General features: G+C 38.8%; 1 protein-coding gene across 1 annotated transcript in view; it reads left to right on the top strand.

Moving 5' to 3' along the window:
• Positions 1-20,580, top strand: part of ITGB8 (integrin subunit beta 8) — a 128,236-nt gene that overhangs the window by 16,846 nt on the left and 90,810 nt on the right. Inside the window, exon 2 of the mRNA XM_075212207.1 lies at positions 19,677-19,762. Coding sequence (XP_075068308.1) covers positions 19,677-19,762 — 86 coding nt within the window. The remainder of the gene's footprint in view (positions 1-19,676; positions 19,763-20,580) is intronic.

Raw genomic sequence — 20,580 nt, 5'->3', positions numbered from 1 at the left:
AGTGATTATTAGTTAACTTATATCTAATGTTTTACAGGGGATCTCTATCCCAGGAATATTCCCAAACCTGCATTTATTATGATCCCTGATTGAGTATTTATAGTTCTTTAAATTTAAGAGAATACTGTTCATGCCAACAATTTCATTAGGACTCTTATTATAGTAATCTCAAAGTTCAGTTTTGGGTGGAATATCATAAGTAAAACTTACAAGCTGCTACTCCTATTGATCATATTTGTCAACTCTCCCTGAATGTCAGGGAGACTCCCTGAACTAGGGATGATCTCCCTCACTCCCTGAAGAGTCTGGCATTCTCCCTGATGCTGAGCCAGTACAAGACGTGGTTGGCTTCGCCATCTGTGGCATGATAACACAATTCTGAAATTGTGTGCTATATCCATGAATTGATGCCTATGGAGGCGGCCATTTTCATGGAGACCAATATTTATTCAAAGACTGACAGGTAAGACAACATGACTTCAGTAATGGAGACAGAAATGTAAAAGAAGACACTTCAGTCTCTAGAGATCCATTAGCTGCTTTTCTTTAAGCATAGTTGCCTACTCTCCCGGAATGTCTGGGAGACTCACGCATTTCTGGGAGACCTTCCAGTTCTTGTCCCCGCAATAGCTAAGTGGCGCGGGGGGGGGGGTTCGCTTAATGACACAAATAACGTGTCACTTTAGCCAAAATGATGCAATTTGGCAAGCCCCGCCCCTGCACACCCACCTCCCCTGGTATCTCCCTGAAGCCAATGAGGAAAAGTTGGCAAGTATGCTGTTGATACTGCAAGCTGCAGCTGACAGTGACCAGAAGGGGTTTCCAGGAGGAGGAGAGTGTGGCAGACATCACTGTTTCTGCGGACTCAGACTCTTTACAGACATTCAACATGTTATCCACCAGCAACGTGCCAGGGCGCAGGTGCCGACCTAGAATTTTTTTCCCTAATAGAAGCATGGGGCTTCCAGTGGCAACTCATTATACTGATCTTCCCAGCTGCTGACAGGTAAGCTAATAATGCAGCTCGGCCGTGCTGATTGTGTTAAAACACAATCAGAGCGGCTGGACAGGATTCTTTGCATGTCTGTCAGCCGCCGGGAACATCAGTATAGTGAGCTGCCGCTGCTGCTCTGGGCAGCGATTGCCCCGATCACCCCTCCTGGTACCGCCACTGCCAGATCGAGCGGAGTAGTGGGAGGTGCTCAGAAGACATAGCGGAAACTGACGAATATTGAATGCCAAATGCAAGGTAAGAAACTTTTTGGGACTGGGATTTACTTTTGATATTCCACCCAAAACTGAATTATCAGTTTTTAGTTTAGTTATCCTTTGATACCCATAGGGGTCTAGTTGTCAACGAGACACAAGCCCTAAATTCTGCAATAATGTTTTTACAGGTTTTAGAGCTTCTCCCTGTTTACCAAAGCCCCAGGCCGGTGAAGTCTGCTGCTGGAGATAGCCAATGTCGCTGGCCTCCTGCTATGTTTTGCATGGAGGAAGCCTGTTTACCTAGGACAGCAGCGGTACACGTACTGCCTCGTTCTCCGATTGCCCTCTCTGAATAGTGATACTCAGGGGTGCCCACAGAAAAAATGCTTTATTATTAAAATACAGATTTATTTATTTTTAAATGAAAGTAATTTTATTATTTTTAGCATTTTATTTATGTTTTTGTTTTTTTAAAAAAACTTTTTTTTTTTTTTTTTTTTAATTTGGAACTGGAAGCCCAAGTCCGGGTTTCCAGTTCCAGTGCACTCTACTGCGTCACTTAGTTGCCATGGTGAATTTTTGTTACATTGCACGATAAAAGATTTTCTATCGCTGTAATATTTATAATTCTACCATTTGATACTGTGCACTTTTAAGGTGGTCCTTGCGTGTAATAATACTTTCCACCATATGATATAAATTACATCATAATAGCTACATTATAAACTGCTAAAAGACAATCTTAATTTAAACACAGAAAGTGAGTCACAGTTTACTTTCCAATCACTAAGTTATTGGCTGTGAAATGTCTGAGACAACTGCGTGTATTTAAAGAAGTTTGAGGGTATTTGCTACTTTTGTCAAGTCTGCAGTGTTTCATTTCAGTGCTGTTTGCTCTGGTTTAATACAGACCCAGTATTGTTCCTAAAGAATGTGCTATTTAGGGAGAGGGCCTATGATCCAAGTGGAAAGGTCTGTTTGTACTGCAGAGCTGCATTGATTTGTTTTACATATGCCATATCAGATACTAATCAGCCACCCACTAACTCTCAGTAGTATCTTTCTGTCTACGCCCAGTGTTCAGTGCACTTCCTTGTTTTTCTAAAAATGACATTTATGGAAAATATGGCCCTATCTATTTACATATACATTCTCAATCACTTTCATTTTTTTTCCCTTTCAAAGAGAGACTGAAATGCCTGTTTTTTATCAACACGTGACTGTAAAACTGTGTTCATACAGTCCTCTTGAGAGTTAGATGTCCTGTAAAGACCTTATTGTTAATGGAGTAAAAAAAAAAAATAGGTATTTCACAGTTATAAAAAATGCTAATTAGTTAAATTAATTTTCAGAAGTACTTGGCTGATGGTAGCAAGTTTATTCTTGGCACAGTTTAGTTGAGTGTATAGTTGATTTTTTTAATTCAAAAAGTTCCCCTCCACACACCTCAGGGATATATTTCAATCTGTAGCTGTGTATTTGCAGAATTTCAATTGAGGATGCACTAGATCCATATTGTAGGATTCTGTCAAATACTGAATCATCCGGCCTGCATTTGCATATGGAAAGGAAGGAGGAAGGACCTAACTGATAAAATGTTTTCTTTTTTTCAGCAAAAAAATAAGAAGAAATGATTATTTAGATATGGTTGGTGGAAATCTAAGGGTTCGGCCAGTGCTATATTTACAGTTAATGCTGTCCAGACATTGTGAGTGAAAGATGCCTAACCTAGCAACAGTGCACACAACATGCTTCTTTGCACCGGCACCACCTCTTCCATTTTTTTACACGATGGGTTTGAAAAACCAAATAGAAAAAAGAAAGTTAAAATAAAAAAAATGTATGCCCTATGCATGTATAGTTTGCAGTGGCGTAACTATACATTTTGGCGCCCTGGGCGAGACAGGGCACCGGCTCCCCCCAACTAAGGAGGGGGAGAAGGGAGGGGGAGGAGCGAGAGAAAGAGATTAACTATCCAGAGTTTGACGCTTGTCCTTAACTTCCGCGTTCCACTGACAGGAAGTTCAGCATTTTGAACGCATTTGCACTTCCACTGCGGAAGTTAAGGAGTGAAGCATCAAACTCTGGTTAGTTAATCTCTCCCTCTCTCTCTTCTTCAGCCCTTCAGCCCTTAAGGGCTGAAAGTATGAAGGCAGGTAGCGGCGCGGCTGCTGCGCCAAGTGGGCGACGGCACCGCCCCCGCACCGCCCTCGTTACGGCCCTGATAGTTTGTCTATATGGTAAATACAGACTGGGTTTGGCAAAATGGAAATTTTGCTCAAATCACTTTGTATTATACTATTTGATTGAAGTGCTAAACAAACATTGATTCTCTTCCCATAGTTGTTTGTTACGTTGGTTGCTATAAGTTGTCTCCTGGCTAACTATGTAATGTATTCAGCATAATTATGTCATATGCCACACTGAACAATAATTGCACCTCAGTCCACCGTGGGCCTCTGAAAAGAACATGACCCTTCTATGGACAAACTCTCACTCCCTATTTTTGGATATTCTGCTGTTCTGCTGCACTTGTTGAAATTGTCACATACACAGTTTTATGATGTAGCAGCCAATTACAAATTTGCATCAGACATCTCTTGCACAAATCATTTCTCATAGTTTTGTGAAGCCCACACATCTCAATTTAGGTGTATTAGGAGTCTAAATTCTACAAAAATAAGCATTGCCAGTTTCTAATTGCAAACGCTGGAATTTTCTTGGGAAAGCACTGGAGCATGGAAGCCCTAGGTACGTGTGACATGTCAGTTTTACATCAGCACAAAAGCAGCATTATGCTGTCTCGCTGTCAGGATCTGCCTTCAGCATTGCATCAGCATGCTGCTTTGTATCGGTAGCTCCTGCCTCTGGAACTATATTGGACTTTATACTATTGTATGTGCCTTGCAGTACCCCAGTTTCACCAGAGGTGCTGCTACTATCCTTGTATCTTTCACTAGCTGGGGTTAACTAGCTAATCATCTACACCTGTTCTCATTATTTTTACCTGTCTCTCCCAGTTACCTTTGCTGGTCATTTATGTTGCTATTCTGGATATTGTTGTGCTCATATGTTTCTCCTGTTCTCCTCCTGTTCCTTGGAACTGCTACAAGCTGCTTGCCAACATCTTTGTACCCGATTTCTTTCCACTCAGCCAGTTTACCGGCATCAGCCGTATCCCTTGTTGTTACCTGTTTTCAGCCTCACCCAGATATTCATTGTTTTGTGTATTCAATACTCGTTTGTATCATTATCTGCATCTTCTGGATCACATCTCCTCAATAAATATTTATGCTTTCACCATATTCTGGGCTCCATAGCTGTCATTTCCAGTCCTTAGCATAGAAGTGTGACACTCACACATTGTTAATAAATGTATATAAGCAGATAGATATAATTCTGTGTAAGATTACTTATACTCTACCCATACATTCTACCTTACCAATATTGCATATATTTATAGGAGATCTAATATGTTGACCCACTAAACAACCAACATATCTGTTGCGTTGGAAAGCTTGTCTCTATCTCTGCTGTCGTTATTCTTTGCTGCTGCGGTTTGTATTTTCCTCTGTATGGGAAACCTGGGATCAACCAACAACACATTGGGGGAGATTCAATGCATTGTGCCACCGGACATCACAGCGATGTCTGGCTGTGCCCATTGCCACGTATTACAGTTATGAATCTGCACTCATTATAATACGCGCCTCTTTGGGGAGCGAGGAAAAAGGAGCAAGGATATCTTGTTGAACATCGCCTTGATGTGTAACCGTGGACTATTCCAGAGGCACATCATGCTGAATTGAATCTTCCCCAGTGTGTAACCATTGCACTTTTTTCTAAAGTACCTTTGTAGGGCATGATGATGTCTTTTGCAAAGGTAATTAGTTTCGTTCTAACTACATAGTCAAAAGTTTGTGCCTGACTTAGCTCCAAAAGCTCTTAAATGGAATTACTATCAGAAACAAGAAGAGGATCTAATATATTTAAGCCTAGCGGCGTGTGTTAGTGTGTGTGTGTGTGTGTGTGTGTAAAAAACTATTTTCTCAGAAAGGGCTCATCCAATTGACCTGAAATTTGGTATACTGACATTATTTGACAAAAAAATTATAATAGTGAAGTCAGTTAACTTCCATCATCCCCCCTTGCCCCCCGTGGGAGGGGTAGTAAAGGCTAAATTTACCAGTTGAGGGCTCAAACTCTTGACCGTGTGGGTATTTATTTACCAGAGCCTGTGTTTGGTCATGGACAATTGTATGTAGCATTTTCACGAGTACGGAGAAGCAGTGATGTGCAAGTGCAGGTTATGAATACTGCCCTTCAAGGAAGACTGATTGAGCACAGCGATAAGGTGTTTTGCAGAAACGTTGTGTATCGAGAGGTTTTAGAACAGTAAGACGATGGAGATTAAGGATGTGGCGATGAAGATGAAGGATGAGGTGATGGAGAAGAAGGATGAGGTGGTGACATGTGGACAAAACCACGTTAAAAATGGGCGCTTACGTCGGGAAGTAACGCTCTTCCCCTGAGCAGGCCTGGCCTAGCCCCAAATGCATGACAAGAACCCTTTTAACACCTTAAGTAGCTTGATTTGACTAGAATCCATGAGTATCATGCATGGGTTAACTTGTTTAGCATATATTTGTAGATCTTCCAAAATTTGCAGTGTTTGCAGATGTATATGTAAAAGACATATACATCTAAAGTGGCAGCATTTTAGACTACTTTACCAGTTATTTCAACACTTTCTTTTTTTTTTTAATTTCAGCTTTTCAGCCAGATGCATAATAATTTTTATGTGCACCAATTTATTTAAAATGTAATGTAAATGTTAAGCACATGAAATATAAGCAGTCCCAGTGTCACCTTGCTTTCTTGAGTTATACAATATCTCAATGGTGGTGAAATAAGCAGTACATCGGGAACAAAGGAAATTAGGATAATACAGCCTCTTTTTTACTTATGTAAGTTTGAAACACTGCAGCTCTTGTGAATAATGCAAATAACTACTTTAAATAATGATTGCTTACCTGCTATCACTAGTTTTAATGATAGAAATGGTGCCCTTTTAAATATGGCGTAAGCAAACCATCAAACAAAGATATATATCTGGCTTGTAAGCTTTAGTTTATATATGATCACTCAGTAGCTCGCAACATTTACAATTCAAGTATAGAAATCTTTTTTCCGCTTAGGCATGTTTTGTATCACTGTCACAAATCTGTATTATTTTACTGAATTCTCTAAGACAAGGTGTATGGTATTTATTGAAAGTAATTGTGAACTAAGCCAAAAATGTTAACTTTTTCATTAACCCCTTCAATGCAGCCAGTGGTCTCTTTTGTTAAAACAACAGACACGTTTCAATATTAATCAATATGCAGTATTTATAGAAAGTCACAAGATGCTTACACTGGATTTAAAACTAGTTAATACAGTTTGTTCACACTACGTTTCCTAAGCAAGGCAGGCCTGTGGTCGCATCCAACAGCAATTCCACATTGGTTTGGTTTTATTTAACCAAAATGACCGGTTCATGCAAACACAGATCGCCAAGTTGGGGAAATCTTAAGTAGCTAGTTACTTGCCCACTATGGGCCTGATTTTTAGTTAGGAGCAAAGAAAAGGAGCAAATCTGCACCTTGGCAAAACCATGTTGCGTTAGAGGGGGAGGTAAATTTAAAATGCAGGGACAGATTTATAGTTGGGATACGGCATGTCATAGATCAACTGTAAATTCAGTGTAAAAATAAGGCACTCAAGTATTTGTATGCTGCATGAAAAAACAGTGAGTATTTCCCTTATGTGCAAAAAAATAAGTCAATTTGTAACCCTTGCATTGTAAGATGGTTTTGTCCAGGTGCAGTTGCTCCTTTTCTTTGCTTTGCTCCTAATTTAAAATCAGGTCCTATGTCGTCATAATAAAATACGGTTTTCAGAGTCCCATTTTGAGGTCAACATTGTGTTCTACTTAAATTACAAAAATATTCCTGCAGTAATGCCTAAAACATTAATACAAACTGACATTTAGGTAATACATTGTTACCTTTTACTGGGTTATAGGATACTTATTCCAGTGATAGTGACCAAGTATATACTGTAAATGGAAAGGCAAAGCAGTCTTGTTTAAACAATTTAATGTTGCCTTTTCCCTGGTTTTGAGCCAGTAATATGCTGAAACATAGAGCTTAGATCTTTGTGGTCGAAAATAAGTAAACTATTTTTTTCCAGCCAAAGATTACCCAAAATATAACCATTGCTTGGAATCTGGTCGTTCTTTGGATAGTTTGAAATGTGAGCTAGCAGCGATTACTTTGAAGTCTGGAGAAAGCATGTGTATGAAGTTGTTCTTATTTCTAACTAAAACTTGTTAGGTTCCCATGTATTAAAAAGTAGCGGAATATTAGGGCCTGCTGCAAGTTTTCATATTGGTGGTAGCAAGGTGCATTTTAGTGTGTGGAGTCATTTAAGACCAGACAAAGGCTGTTTATTCAGCAAAGTCATTGAACATTACTGCCTGTTTTTACTTGCTCAGCATGGCAAGAGGGTTTTGGTTAGGAGAGGAGCACATTTTTGCCCCATAGTATTGAAGGAGCTGGTCAGACATGGGCAATTCATGGCATTCCATTGGATAATATGGGCAAACCTTAGTAATGCACCAAATTGAAATATGAGATTTAGGGCCTGATGTATTCTGTTGCGCGCTTTATCTTGCGTGAAATAGCTCTGCACATGTTTAAAAATGTGCATTACGTCAGTGATTGCCACTTCAGGCTACCTACATCTTGAAGGGCAGAACGGGCGAGGGAAGGGACAGATGTAAATAGGCATTGTACAGTAAGGGTGTGCCGAGGTCCAGCGCACGCACATTCGTACAGGGCCAATGTGAGTGGCGACTGATAGTGACACATATGGATGCCAGAACATATGTTTGCAAGTGAGAGAAACTTCAAAAATGCATTTTATATAGAGTAAGCATTTCATGTAAAAAAAATATTACTTTTTTTAACATATCATCATCACCTTTTATTTATATAGAGCCACTGATTCCGCAGTGCTGTAGAGAGAACTCATTCACATCAGTCCCTGTCCCATTGAAGCTTACAGTCTAAATTCTCTAACATACACACACAGACAGACAGAGAGAGAAGGACTCTAGGCTCAATTTTTGATAGCAGCCAATTAATCTACTAGTATGTTTTTGTTTTGGAGTGTGGGAGGAAACCGGAGCACCTGGAGGAAACGCACGCAAACACAGGGAGAACATACAAACTCATCACAGATAAGGCCATGGTCGTGAATGGAACTCATGACCTCAGTGCTGTGAGGCAGAAGTTCTAACCACTTAACCACCGGGCTGCCCAACATATATTTTTATTAATGATTATAGTGTTGAGAGTTGTAGATTAATTTTATGAAATCCTTTTTTTTTGCATGCATTCTGAAAGGACTTAATATTGCACATATGCATGTGCATATCCTGCAGTCTGTTCTGTCTGTATGTATATGGCAAGTAACGTATAGGCAGGGCGTACTTATTTATACCCATATTCAAATAAAAATGTTTCTTGAGAACCATTTGTACTTGAATACAGGCCTATGTGTGTGCAAGTTACGTCTGATTATTTCAAATGCAAGTTGCGTTCACAGTGCGTTTAATGATGAATCAGGTCCTTCAGTGCAATAACGGATTTTAAGGTGTGCAGAGTGCATTTTCCCCTTGTTATCCCCAGAGCCAGTGCAAGTTCTCTAGATGCCCTAGGCAAAGCTTCAGCCTACCCCTCCCATACCCTCCTGAGAGGCTCTCACACACTTAATTTTTTTGGGGGGGAAATTAATGAATAGGAATTCTGGATTTATTATTGGTGTAATGGCCTTACCTGGTTTCGTTCGGATCACCTGCCAGTCACACCCCTTCTTCAGCAACAATCTGTCCACACCGCTTGAGTCTAGTGGAGAAAGCGCAACAATTACTGGAGTGCAATAATCTGTAGGGGAAGGCGCAATGGCAGCTCTTGCTGAAAGAAGAATATAGTGAAGACCAATACTGGATGGACAAAGTACTAACTCAAAGTGGGCTAATGTTTTAGTAAAGCTAGTGAAAAATTCAGTAAAACTCGTGAAGGCTCTGGAGACACCACAAGGACTCTTACCACTGGAATAATGGAAAATATCTTATATCAGAAGCTTATTTTCCTAGTCACTATTTCAGGTGACTTAAAGGCAGGTAAACAATGTAACAAAGCAGAGAGAAAGGCAAGTCAGATGCTTGGTTGCATAGGGAGAGGAATCAGTAGCAGAAAGAAGGAAAGAAAAGTAATAATGCCACTGGGTATGTAGGTCAGTTGATACGGCCTCATCCAGAATACTGTGTTCAGGTCTGGTAGCCATATATCCAGAAGGAGCAAATAAAATGGTGCATGGTAGGGGGACATGATAGAAACCTTCAAATATATCAAGGGTCTTAAGAGGGTGCAGGAGGGAAATATTCTTCAAACACAGAGAAGTATTAGAACACGAGGACATGCACTGAGACTGGAGGGAAGAAGGTTCCGAGGAAATTTGAGGAACTGTTAAAAGAAGCCATAGTTTTTTTTCTTATCCACTTTTATTTAGATATTGGGCCCACAGGCAGGAAATAGCATCATCATCATCCTCATTTATTTATATAGCACCAACATATTCTGTAGCGCTTTACAATTGGGGACAAACATAGTAAACTAATAAACAAACTGGGTAAAACAAAGAGGTGAGCAGGCCCTGCTCGCAAGCTTACAATCTATGGGCAAAGCTCTTACCCGCTATTATGCCCGCAACATCTCCATACACACTTCCTCCAGTCCCACTGCTCGGCCATTGATCACTGCCTCTCCTACCCTCTGATTACTTCTCATTCCCACTTCAAAGACTTTCCCTGCGCTGCTCCCAATCTCTAGAACAAGCTCTTTTGCTCTATCAGACTCTACTCTAGCTTCCAATGCTCCCTCAAAACTCACCTGTTCACCAAAGCTGGCCGCTGACTAACCCCTCCCTACCATCCCAATCCTTACCCTCTACATGTCACCCCCACATTCTTCCACACCAACCCCTCCCCTTTAGATTGTCAGCTCTCATGAGCAGGACCTTCCTTCTTCTTGTCCCCTCCCTCTTACTTACCACCTCTCCCTTCTCACCTCCCATTACCCTTGCAATCCTTGTAATTGCCTAGGATTTGCCCTTTGTATTTGATTCGATTTATGTTACCCTTGTTGTATTACTACTTATATTTGTCCCCTGTTCTTTTTGGTTCTTCTTGTGCTATGTAAATCGTTGTGAAGTTTTGCTTGTTTGTGCGTCCTGATCACATTAAGTTGTGACCGTATTTTGAGATAAGTCGGAGTAATTGAAAATGACATTAAAGTGTCAGCTTTGAACCAAATCTTAGTGGTACCAGAACTGTGTAGATAATAGTGAGATGTAATGTTGGAGAGGTTTAAGCAGTTTTAGACAGACCAGGTGGTTTTGTTTTGATTAACCCTTTCACACCTATATGTCATGCCTGCTCAAGTGAGTCTTGTGGTGACCACTGCGACATGTCCACTTTGAGCATAAAATATATAGCTGTGATATAAATATCTTAAAGAGAGATCCAGTTATTAATACTTATTTCATTAATAACAAATGCATGTAAAACTGGCAGACCTGCAACTGATATATAGTTTAATATTCACTTCTTACAAATCAGCATCTAGACATATGAGATAAATTACTGACTTAAGCTACGTGGAAAACCATATGTGCATTGTGATGCTGAATCAAGTGAAATGCTAAAAAATGTGTGTTGCTTAACAATTACTTTTGGTATCTGGGGATTTCCATAATACACAACTTTTGTAGAGTAGTTGTCACACTGAAACGTTTTCAGGAGATTCCATTGAGGTATTAAGCCTATTGCATTTCCTTTCTCCCCAGAGACATCTGTGTGTAAGCAACATTGATATATGGTGATAGAATCAGCATATAGTCTATAGTGTATTAGAGCTACCACAGTACTAGAAGGAATAACACAATTTAAGAAAACTGCAATAGAAAGAGCTACGAAATATGTATGAAAGACCTCTCTCATAGTTGCCAACATCTGAAACAATTTCAAAGGCCATTTTTGCTGCTAAAAGTTAAAATGCTTCCATATCATTCTTGCCTACTCTTTGAACCTCACACCATAGTCATCCACCTATACTTGCCTAGGGGTAGCACCAACCCTGCTTGCAGTAATATTGAACATTTGATAATCATCATTCATATTGGCTTGGACCAATAAAGGACTGTATTGCATATTACTTAGCTCACTTGGCTTGCATTTCACACAATGTCACAACATGTCAAAAGCTATGTCAAAAAATAGAGAAAGATCTATTTAATTTTGTTACCTTTTCAATTAAAGAATCATTATTGGGAGACTTGTAACACAATCACAAGATGGACTCTGGTAACCGGTAAAATAAAAAAACCACAGGTGGCACACAGTAATTATTACAGTGATTGATTGCAAAGTTCTCAAGAATTACCTGCGAATGAACTCCAGCCATTCGCTGCTGGGCAGACCTTTGTCTTTCCAGCCTGGTAGTGATGTAAGCATTGTTGACTAGTCCAATTCTTGTTTGATGGCTACACTAAGGTTACATATATAGCTATATCTTTCTTTGCAATGTTTGATTTGCATATCTAATAACTAATGTTGTGTTCAGGTTTAAGTTCTTGTCCCGCTATCAGAATCCACTTATATTCCAAGTGATTACTTAGATAACATAGCTTAGAACATACAAATTGCTGTGATTCTTTAGGTAGTAACGTGCCAAATAAAGGTCAAGTCTGGGACTCGAGTCATGTCAAATCGCTGTACAAACTGAGCCGACACTTACGAAGTCTGAAAACCTTGTCCTATGAAGTGTTCTTAATTCACACTTCTATTTGGGGAAATACATGATGTCATACTTACCAAGCATTTATATTTCATGAGGCACACTCTCTGACGGGAAGATATTATGAATAGCAACATTGTGCATAGCTAGTACAATCCGTGGGTTGCTGGTTTGTGGCTTACATTTATGTGGCTATCACTGATAATGACAATGGGTTTATAAGGCATCACCGAAATATTATGTCAGCTGACCCTTGCCCAATGAGTAATAGCTGTCCTACAGGAAAGTTGGAATCATGGCTATGACTAAGAGATTGTAATTCAAATATGGACAATTAAGGTCATTTAAGAAATTGTAAATACTCTTTGGATCTTCATGCTGCTTTTGTCCCAGTTTATAATGGTATTAGGGTGTAAAAATCAACTTTTATGATCAAAATGTTGCCCCATCTGATGGGAGGAGTTGAATAGATCAAGGTACTTCTTGTTGTATGTGGGTTAGGTGCAATAATGCACCCCAACATTGCTCCAACATTAAAAAAAAAGGGATTTCTTGTTGCAGGGTGAGATATTTAAATAACTTGACAATAACCTGAGACTTACAGGTCTATAGAGCTACCAATAATCAATGCTGTTTGCACAAACTAAGTTCCGTTTATGATCCTCATTTTGGGTTAGGAGCAACACCAGCTAAAGGGTGCAGATTTGCACTTGGATAAACCATGCTGCAATGCAAGGTGTTCAATGTATTTTATTTTCAAACAAGCAAAATACTGTATGTCTCTTTTTGCATGTAGCGAACAAATACTGTGCAGCTTTATTTTAACACTACAGTTTAGAGTTGAGCTGAGACACGTATCCCAACGATAAATCTGTCCACACACGTCTCTCTCAGAACTTATTTAAGACACGAGTGAAGCTCAAATAAGCATTAATTCTGGAGAAAATTGGGAAGGATTTTCTGAAGCGATGTTTCTACTGTTTTCACCATATTCATTGAACTGAACTTGTGTTTATTTGACAATCATTTGAACTAGAGATTCACAATCTGGCAATCTATCAGACAAATGAATTTTTGCAGCGATGCGATGTTCCAGTAATATAATCTAGTTTAACTTTTGCTTCACCATTCCACATAATACCATTCCACACCGTTTTGGTAAATTTACATTTCACAGAATTTATAGGTTATGAGTAGAGTTGAGAGAACAATGGTCAATTCATTCAGGTTTGTTGGTGGGGTAGGACAGGGGAACACTTAAGACTAAATTCTGTCTGTGAAATGTGCAAAATTTCATGGCCAGCTGTGGAATGAGGCAAATATTTACCAAAATGGTTTTAAGTTTGCTCATCTCTATTTAGATCCCTTCTTTCACAGTTATTGGCATAAAAGAAATAATTTTACAGAAAGCAAACTTATCGACAAACTACATACAGTGCCGCAAAGTGGCCTGTGCTGTCGTGAAATTGATTCAGCCTAAATTTTGTGCAGCTTCGCTCAAAGATATAACTTAGTAGTAACTCTGAGTACCAGATTATCCAAATATTTATCCTGCAGGGAACAAGAGATGCCAGAACACCTAAGCTCGACTCTCATTTGTCAATGGATCACCAGACTTCAGTTGTTTAATGTTGTTTTCAATGTGTATGGGGGAGTTTGCCTCTCCTTTGTTGCAGGATAAAGCCTGGGTTGTAGTCATTGTTTAACAGATAGTTTGTCTATAGAGTATGGCATGCGGAAGACAGAACAGATTGTTGCCAAATATTTTGTTCAGGAATTTGTTGGAGGATCATCAGTACTGAATCAATACTGATACTATGTGGGAAAATATTGTGTTCCCTACAAAGTAATCATTGTGTTTAATTTTTGTAATACTAAATACAGGTAGGCAAAACCCAAGACAGAGGCACATAATTTAAACCAATATTTTGCTATTACCTGTTTTTTTTTCACTTTTCTTTTTTTTTCTTTTGATTGTTCTCTTATTGGAAGAGTTTGTTTAGCGATCCATTTATTTTCTATCGAAGTCGAGAAGATAACATCTTTTTTTGCCACGTTGCTAGAGTGTTGCTCTCACACCATTGTGGGCCTCCTAAACTAATAAATTTATATAAATTATGTATTTGGTTGCTTTCTCTTACTCTAAGACCTAGGTTTGCCTTTGACCTCTTTCTTGTGCCTGCTGTAGAAATAGTGACTGGTTGATAGACTACAGAATTTTGTATTATAATCACAGACTCTAATCCAGTAAATTGATGTTGCATAGTGTTTTAGTGGAAGAGTTGTGCAGCAGTGGGAGTAACACTTGTGGCCAACAGATTTGTTGCAGAGCCAAACTCATTTACCAGTTCTTATCTATTTGATCCTTGTGGATACTAATGTGCAGTTCGCTGCTCAATTGAAAGAAGAACATACACCAGTGAAGGGCAACCTTATACCCTTCAAGGGCCACGTGTGTGGCCCTCTCACCTTGGTAAGGACCGCACATTGCCCTTCATCACAGTAATAAGACATTTAATAAAATAAAGACACCAGTTTGTAATAACATACCAGTAGGCATATTAATGTATAATGAATATGTGTTATAAGCTAAACAAACAAATCTGACAATTTAGAATGACTTCTGGATGGTCAGAATTGTCACCAGCTTGTGAAAGTTAGGTGTAAGATGGAACAGGCACAATGCAATTCTGCAAACAGGTTTCTATCTGGCAATCTGTTATGCTTCTTGTTTTTAAGGTGCCCCATGTTCGCGAACGTCATTTCGTTCGTGTAAGTGGTATCAAAAATACACTTTGCAGCCCATGGGTGCATTACAAGGCCTGTCTAAAATTCACTTTAATGAAGTAAGCAGAAACCACACTGCTCTTTCCTGCGGAGGATGGATGGAGCTCATATAGTGCAGTTTGTACATCCCTCCTTTTGTGATCTCAGATGTGCTGCTGGCACTGCCTGCCCTCCATGCATCGTGTGATGGCGCTTGTGTGGAAGTTGGTTGCACCAGCTAAATAATAAGATTAAGTTCAGTCTTATTCTCAATTTTATGACCCATAATTTAATAAGAGCTGGGTCTCCAGGTTAAGCTTAGCAGGGTATAAAGCAATGGAAAAGAACTGGGGCAGGTGGAGTATACAGCAGAGAAATGAACTGACAGGGCATGTGGCAGAAATATTGTGGGGGCAGGGGGCGCCACCGCTACAGGGTCTGGCAATGTAGGGCCCCTACTCCTCACCTGTGGCTCCGTACCCCACCTGATGCCCCCACTCTTCTCTCAAAGGAGTAGAGAAGAGGCCTCTTGTAAGCAGCACATGCTCATTAGAGAGCAGAGCGATGGGGCCCGGGATGCTAGCGTGGCATCTGCGTGCCTCTATGCAATTTTGCTATGGAGCTTGGCATTGCATTGTTCTGCCCCTAGACAGTACAGATAAGCCAGGGGCCACGGATGAAGGCTCCGAAGGCCGCCTGTTGCTCATCACTGACATACACTATTAAGTATAATATGTGTTTTGGCATTTCTAAGAATATTTAAAGAGTATAACTTGATAGTTTTTGTTTAATGAATATGAAGAGTCAACACCCAAATCTTGCTATATGGAAATCCTGGACAAAAACCCATAAACTCACTTATTGAAAGTGCAGATCCAATAAGTATAACCTCAAAAAAGCTAAAATAAATTTAGAACTGGACAATCAGCTACAAATCAAGTTGTTTTGGAGAAAAGTACTCCAGTGCCTTAGATAGAAAACTATGGATTAAACAATACACTGTTTAGTTAGGTCCTGTTAAAAGTTTCCATATTTCTGAAACATTTATTATTGTGTTTGGAAAAATGGAAAAATAGTTTCAGGAAAGTCGTATTTCATACAGCAAAGTAGGTGTGACTTCACATATTCCAAAAATCATATGGTGACGGCTTTCTGTTTGTTTTTCCATATCAAACATTTATTAGGAAATGTTACATTATACAGACAGTCACGCACTGATCAAGTTAAAATAGAACCTTCACATTCCCTTTTCAGGTAATAAGCACATCAGAAATGTCTGAACGAAAGCCAATAACATTATACTTTGTAGTCAACTTACAAAGGGTACGTACCACACTATTGAAGTCTCATATAAAAACTTCTTCCCACTTATCAAAACATTGATGCATGGCAGACGGTACAGCTTTTAAAGTGACAGGTACACAATTATAATTCATTATCACTGGCTCTCTTCCAGAATTGTTTTTGCAAAACAATACACTTAGATAAACTAAGCCGATACGGGAAATGGGGCCTCCCAGAGGCACTTATACCAACCAGCACTGTAAATAGATAATTATTAGCGCTAAATATTATGGCATGTAGTATTATAGAAGCACTAGACATGCCCCCTGATGTGAGCCACACTCTTTTTATTAGCAGAGGGGCATCCTCACTCTTCCTATTCCCTGATATCGCAGACAGAGCAAACCGAATAGCAATGTACATGTTTACAGCACATACATTTTTTGATAAAAATCTAATATAAAGCTGTGCCCTTTCCCTTCGTTTTATACTTCCTCCTATAACACCTTCAGTATTGTGTAAATTAGTTGTTGTTGGATGTAGATCATGTTACTCTTGTTATATCAGAGCCAATTTGCTGAAAGCTGTCAGACCTACAGGTATATGATGTCACGGAAAATAGTTCTCCTGTGCTAGGCATTTGGTAAATAGCCCTAATACTAAAATGTGCCTAAACCATGCGGAAACGTGGCTGAAGGCTTGATAAATAGGCCTCCTTGTATGTACAGACTGCTTTTTGTAATAATTATTGCCAGTCAGATAACACTCCCCATCCATTTAGGTGGAGCTATCTATATGAAGGTGTGAACCAATATTAAGAAACCCGTCTCTTCAGTAGGAGCTTGTGACATCACTGAGGAATCACATGGGGTTATTGCAAATTAAAAGGTTGCATTCTCATAACATACCTGCCTCCACAATGCGTAGGTACACATAAATGGCCATACACCATAACATTACATTACAATGGGAATCATTTAAGATTACTACAATAGAATGTATTGTGTATCAGTCATTAGATTGCTCTCTTTATGATAAAGGTATTACTAGAACAACTTTCTTCTATCTGCTGTTGAGCACAGTGAGTCCTATATTGATTGCATGTACTTTACAGAAGTCAACATAAAATACTTCTACTAACATACAAATCCATTAAAAAGACTGCACCAACACACATCTCTTGTCTGAAAATATTTCCCAACTTCATCCCGTTAGCTCTGCCTAATATCTGCGCCTCTCTTCCTCATTCATTACTTGCTCCCATTCCTGGTCACAGGACTTTATCGGACTCTGTCCCTTTCCTTCACTTGCACAGCAGACTTTAGCCTTCAAACCTTCAAGCGTCCCCTGAAAACACACCACTTTATGAAAGTTTAACTAATTTCTGAAACACCCTTTTAAATTCTCTATGCTATTCTTACAAAATACCATCCCTCTTCTCTGTTGTCACTTATCCCTATGTATCAAACTTCCTATAGATTGTAAGCTTGTGAGCAGGGCCCCCTTACCTCTGTTTCTTACGAAAGTATTTTTTTACTGAGTGTGTTCCCAATTGTAAAGCGCTGTGGAATATGCTGGCGCTATGTAAATGAATGTTACTAGATACTGTGTAAAGCCATGGCTACATTAGGCTACACTCCCACATCATGAAACACTCTGCCTTATTTTTATCTCTGCAACATGGTGGTAACACTGACTTTGAAAGTTATTCTGTTCCTTCATAGAACCACATTGGTATTGTGAAGTACAAAGTAAGTCTTTTGTAATCCCATTCTCATTTTACTGGCAGGAACAATACTTAAACTGCCAGAATGCATAAATGCCACTGGCAATAGAGCATCCTACCCTGTAAGTGCAAGGAGACAAGTTAAAGGTCTATAGTATCACTTCCACTTGAGTAGGGATTAATATATTTGCACACACCGAAGCTCTATTTGACCTTATACTATTTATCTTTGTGAAACTTAATGCTTTTCTTATAAGAATGCATTATACCTATTGTGCTGCAAATTTACCAATGCAAATGTTTGTCTTAGTGTTAGCACAAAAACAGGTTTGTCTACTTTTAGAATGGATGGAACCATAGTAATAGCAAGTTTTTAAAGAGACATAACACTGAAACATTACGGATTTTAAATGCAATAAGAATTTTTACAGTAAATAAAATTATGATACACCTATGCATGAGAGGTGTCTAGTTAACAAGTTTTCACTTGGCTAACTAAACATGTCTTTAGGTTATTATAAATTCACTAGGGTGTGCTATTCTATTGATGCATGCAGTATAGCAGCCCCATGTCATGCCACTAGATGCAAGTATGTCCGGAAGTCTTTATTTGTAAATGAAATCTTCCTTTGCATATGGAATATTTCCCTGTAAAGAAAAACTATCAAGTAAATATTTATCAATTGTGTATTTACAAGAAACACCACAGAATGTTGTGTTTTGTGTCTGATGTATTTGCTTAAATTAGTGGCATAGTTACTTTAAATTTACAAAGGCTGTTGTATTTTATTTTTATTGAATGTGTAGATTGTTTATATATGAAGAAGTTGTTTAGTTGGTAATCTGATTAGGTAGTTGAGTGCAAATGATTATATTCATATAAACTTATCTCTGTGATAACAAGTGTTACTAAGAGAATATACTGCATAATATCAGTAATCTTTGATCTATATAAAGATAGAAAATAACATTCCCCATATTACCTTAATCAGAACTGCTTATGGATGTGAGAATGAATAAAGATTTGTAGTATTGAACAATAAAGATATATTGTCTTGACACTGAGCATATGGTTTTTAACTCACTAACACACTACACTTTAATGAGCTTGTTGGTTTCTTTTATTAGAATTGATTATTACATTAGCACTTTTAAATAAATCATTAATAAAGATGTGATTTTAATACAGAAGAGATCCATAACGGATCTCAACTGAACCATTAAGACAGTTATAAATATGTCTGCGTTCTACACATTAAGGCTGAGTACACAACATTTCTCCCAATGCGATATTGGTAATGATTTTACCAATAACTGAAAGTACCGATCAGCATGCCGATTTATGTGTACACACTGTACACGTTTTACATGATTTACCTTCAGATCTGTGCTCTTCATCTGTCATAACCATCGGCTGATAAGATCATGACTCTGTAACCTCCATAGAGATCTGCCTACACTGCTGGTCGTGGGTGTATACACACTGCAGAATTTGGCGAACAACGTTCCATTGTTTATAGAGATTTTTAGTCCGGTTATAAAATCAAATCAAACGATATGATGTACTTTGTTACGATAGAACAGGATCGTGGGAGCGTACACACTAATGCAATATCAGATTTAACTGTCGTGTATCGAGTGATTGGCACAATAATCATATGAAAAACCTGTAGTGCACCTTTTATGTTTGTACCAGTTTTCATAAATGTCCTCCAATATCTGTGGATATAACTCTTCATACAGATAAACACTAACATGTACATTTATATGCACTCTTTCTTTTTCAGCTGAAAACAAGTGTTCCTCTGCAAACGCTGCTTCATGCACAAAATGCCTTGCACTTGGCCCAGAATGTGGATGGTGTACCCAAGAGGTGTGTACTTCCTTCATCACTTATTTGCTGTTATTAGTAACATACAGAAATATGTTTTATGGAACTTGGCCAGGGAAGAACAGTTCTAATTCCCGTGTAACAAATGCAGAGTTAAACTGGCCTCCGGGAGCAGTCAGACATTGAGATTGAATTAGTTTGTGTGTTTATGAATATCATATTGAAATGTTAGCTATTCAAAATAATAAAGGCATAATAAAAACGTGAGGTACAATCAGCCAAGAATGCTTTGCCTAAGGATGAGCCCCACAGTAGGTTAAGAAATACCCCAAAATGGTTCCAGTCTTATCTACTGCACTATACAACAGTGTCACATGCTAAGGCCATGTAAACAGATCTTGATCCAGATGATGATGATCTCCTCTGTCTCCTGTATGAAAGGCTTTGGCACCACGGTTGTAGAAATGTCCTTGGTTATCCTGCAGCTTTAACAACATGTTGTGATAACTTTTAAGTATCTTGGGTCAACGTCTGAAAAGTTTCAGACAAAGGGCTAGATTTACTAAGCTGCGGGTTTGAAAAAGTGGGGCTGTTGCCTATAGCAACCAATCAGATTCTAGCTTTCATTTATTTAGTACTTTCTACAAAATGACAGCTAGAATCTGATTGGTTGCTATAGGCAACATCTCCACTTTTTCAAACCCGCAGCTTAGTAAATCTAGCCCAAAGTGTTTCTCAACAGTCTTCAATAGTTCAAAAGGAGTAATGTGTACCAGAGATTGGTGTACTTCTTAGATGTGCAAGTTCTAGATCTATACCAATGCCAAATGAGTTTGTAAAAATGCATTTCACAGTCTGAA

This window comes from Mixophyes fleayi, chromosome 5, assembly GCF_038048845.1.
Source record: "Mixophyes fleayi isolate aMixFle1 chromosome 5, aMixFle1.hap1, whole genome shotgun sequence".
Classification (NCBI taxonomy): Eukaryota; Metazoa; Chordata; class Amphibia; order Anura; family Limnodynastidae; genus Mixophyes; species Mixophyes fleayi.
Note: the sequence above shows the minus strand (reverse complement) of the source record. Positions and strands in the feature narration are given on the sequence as shown.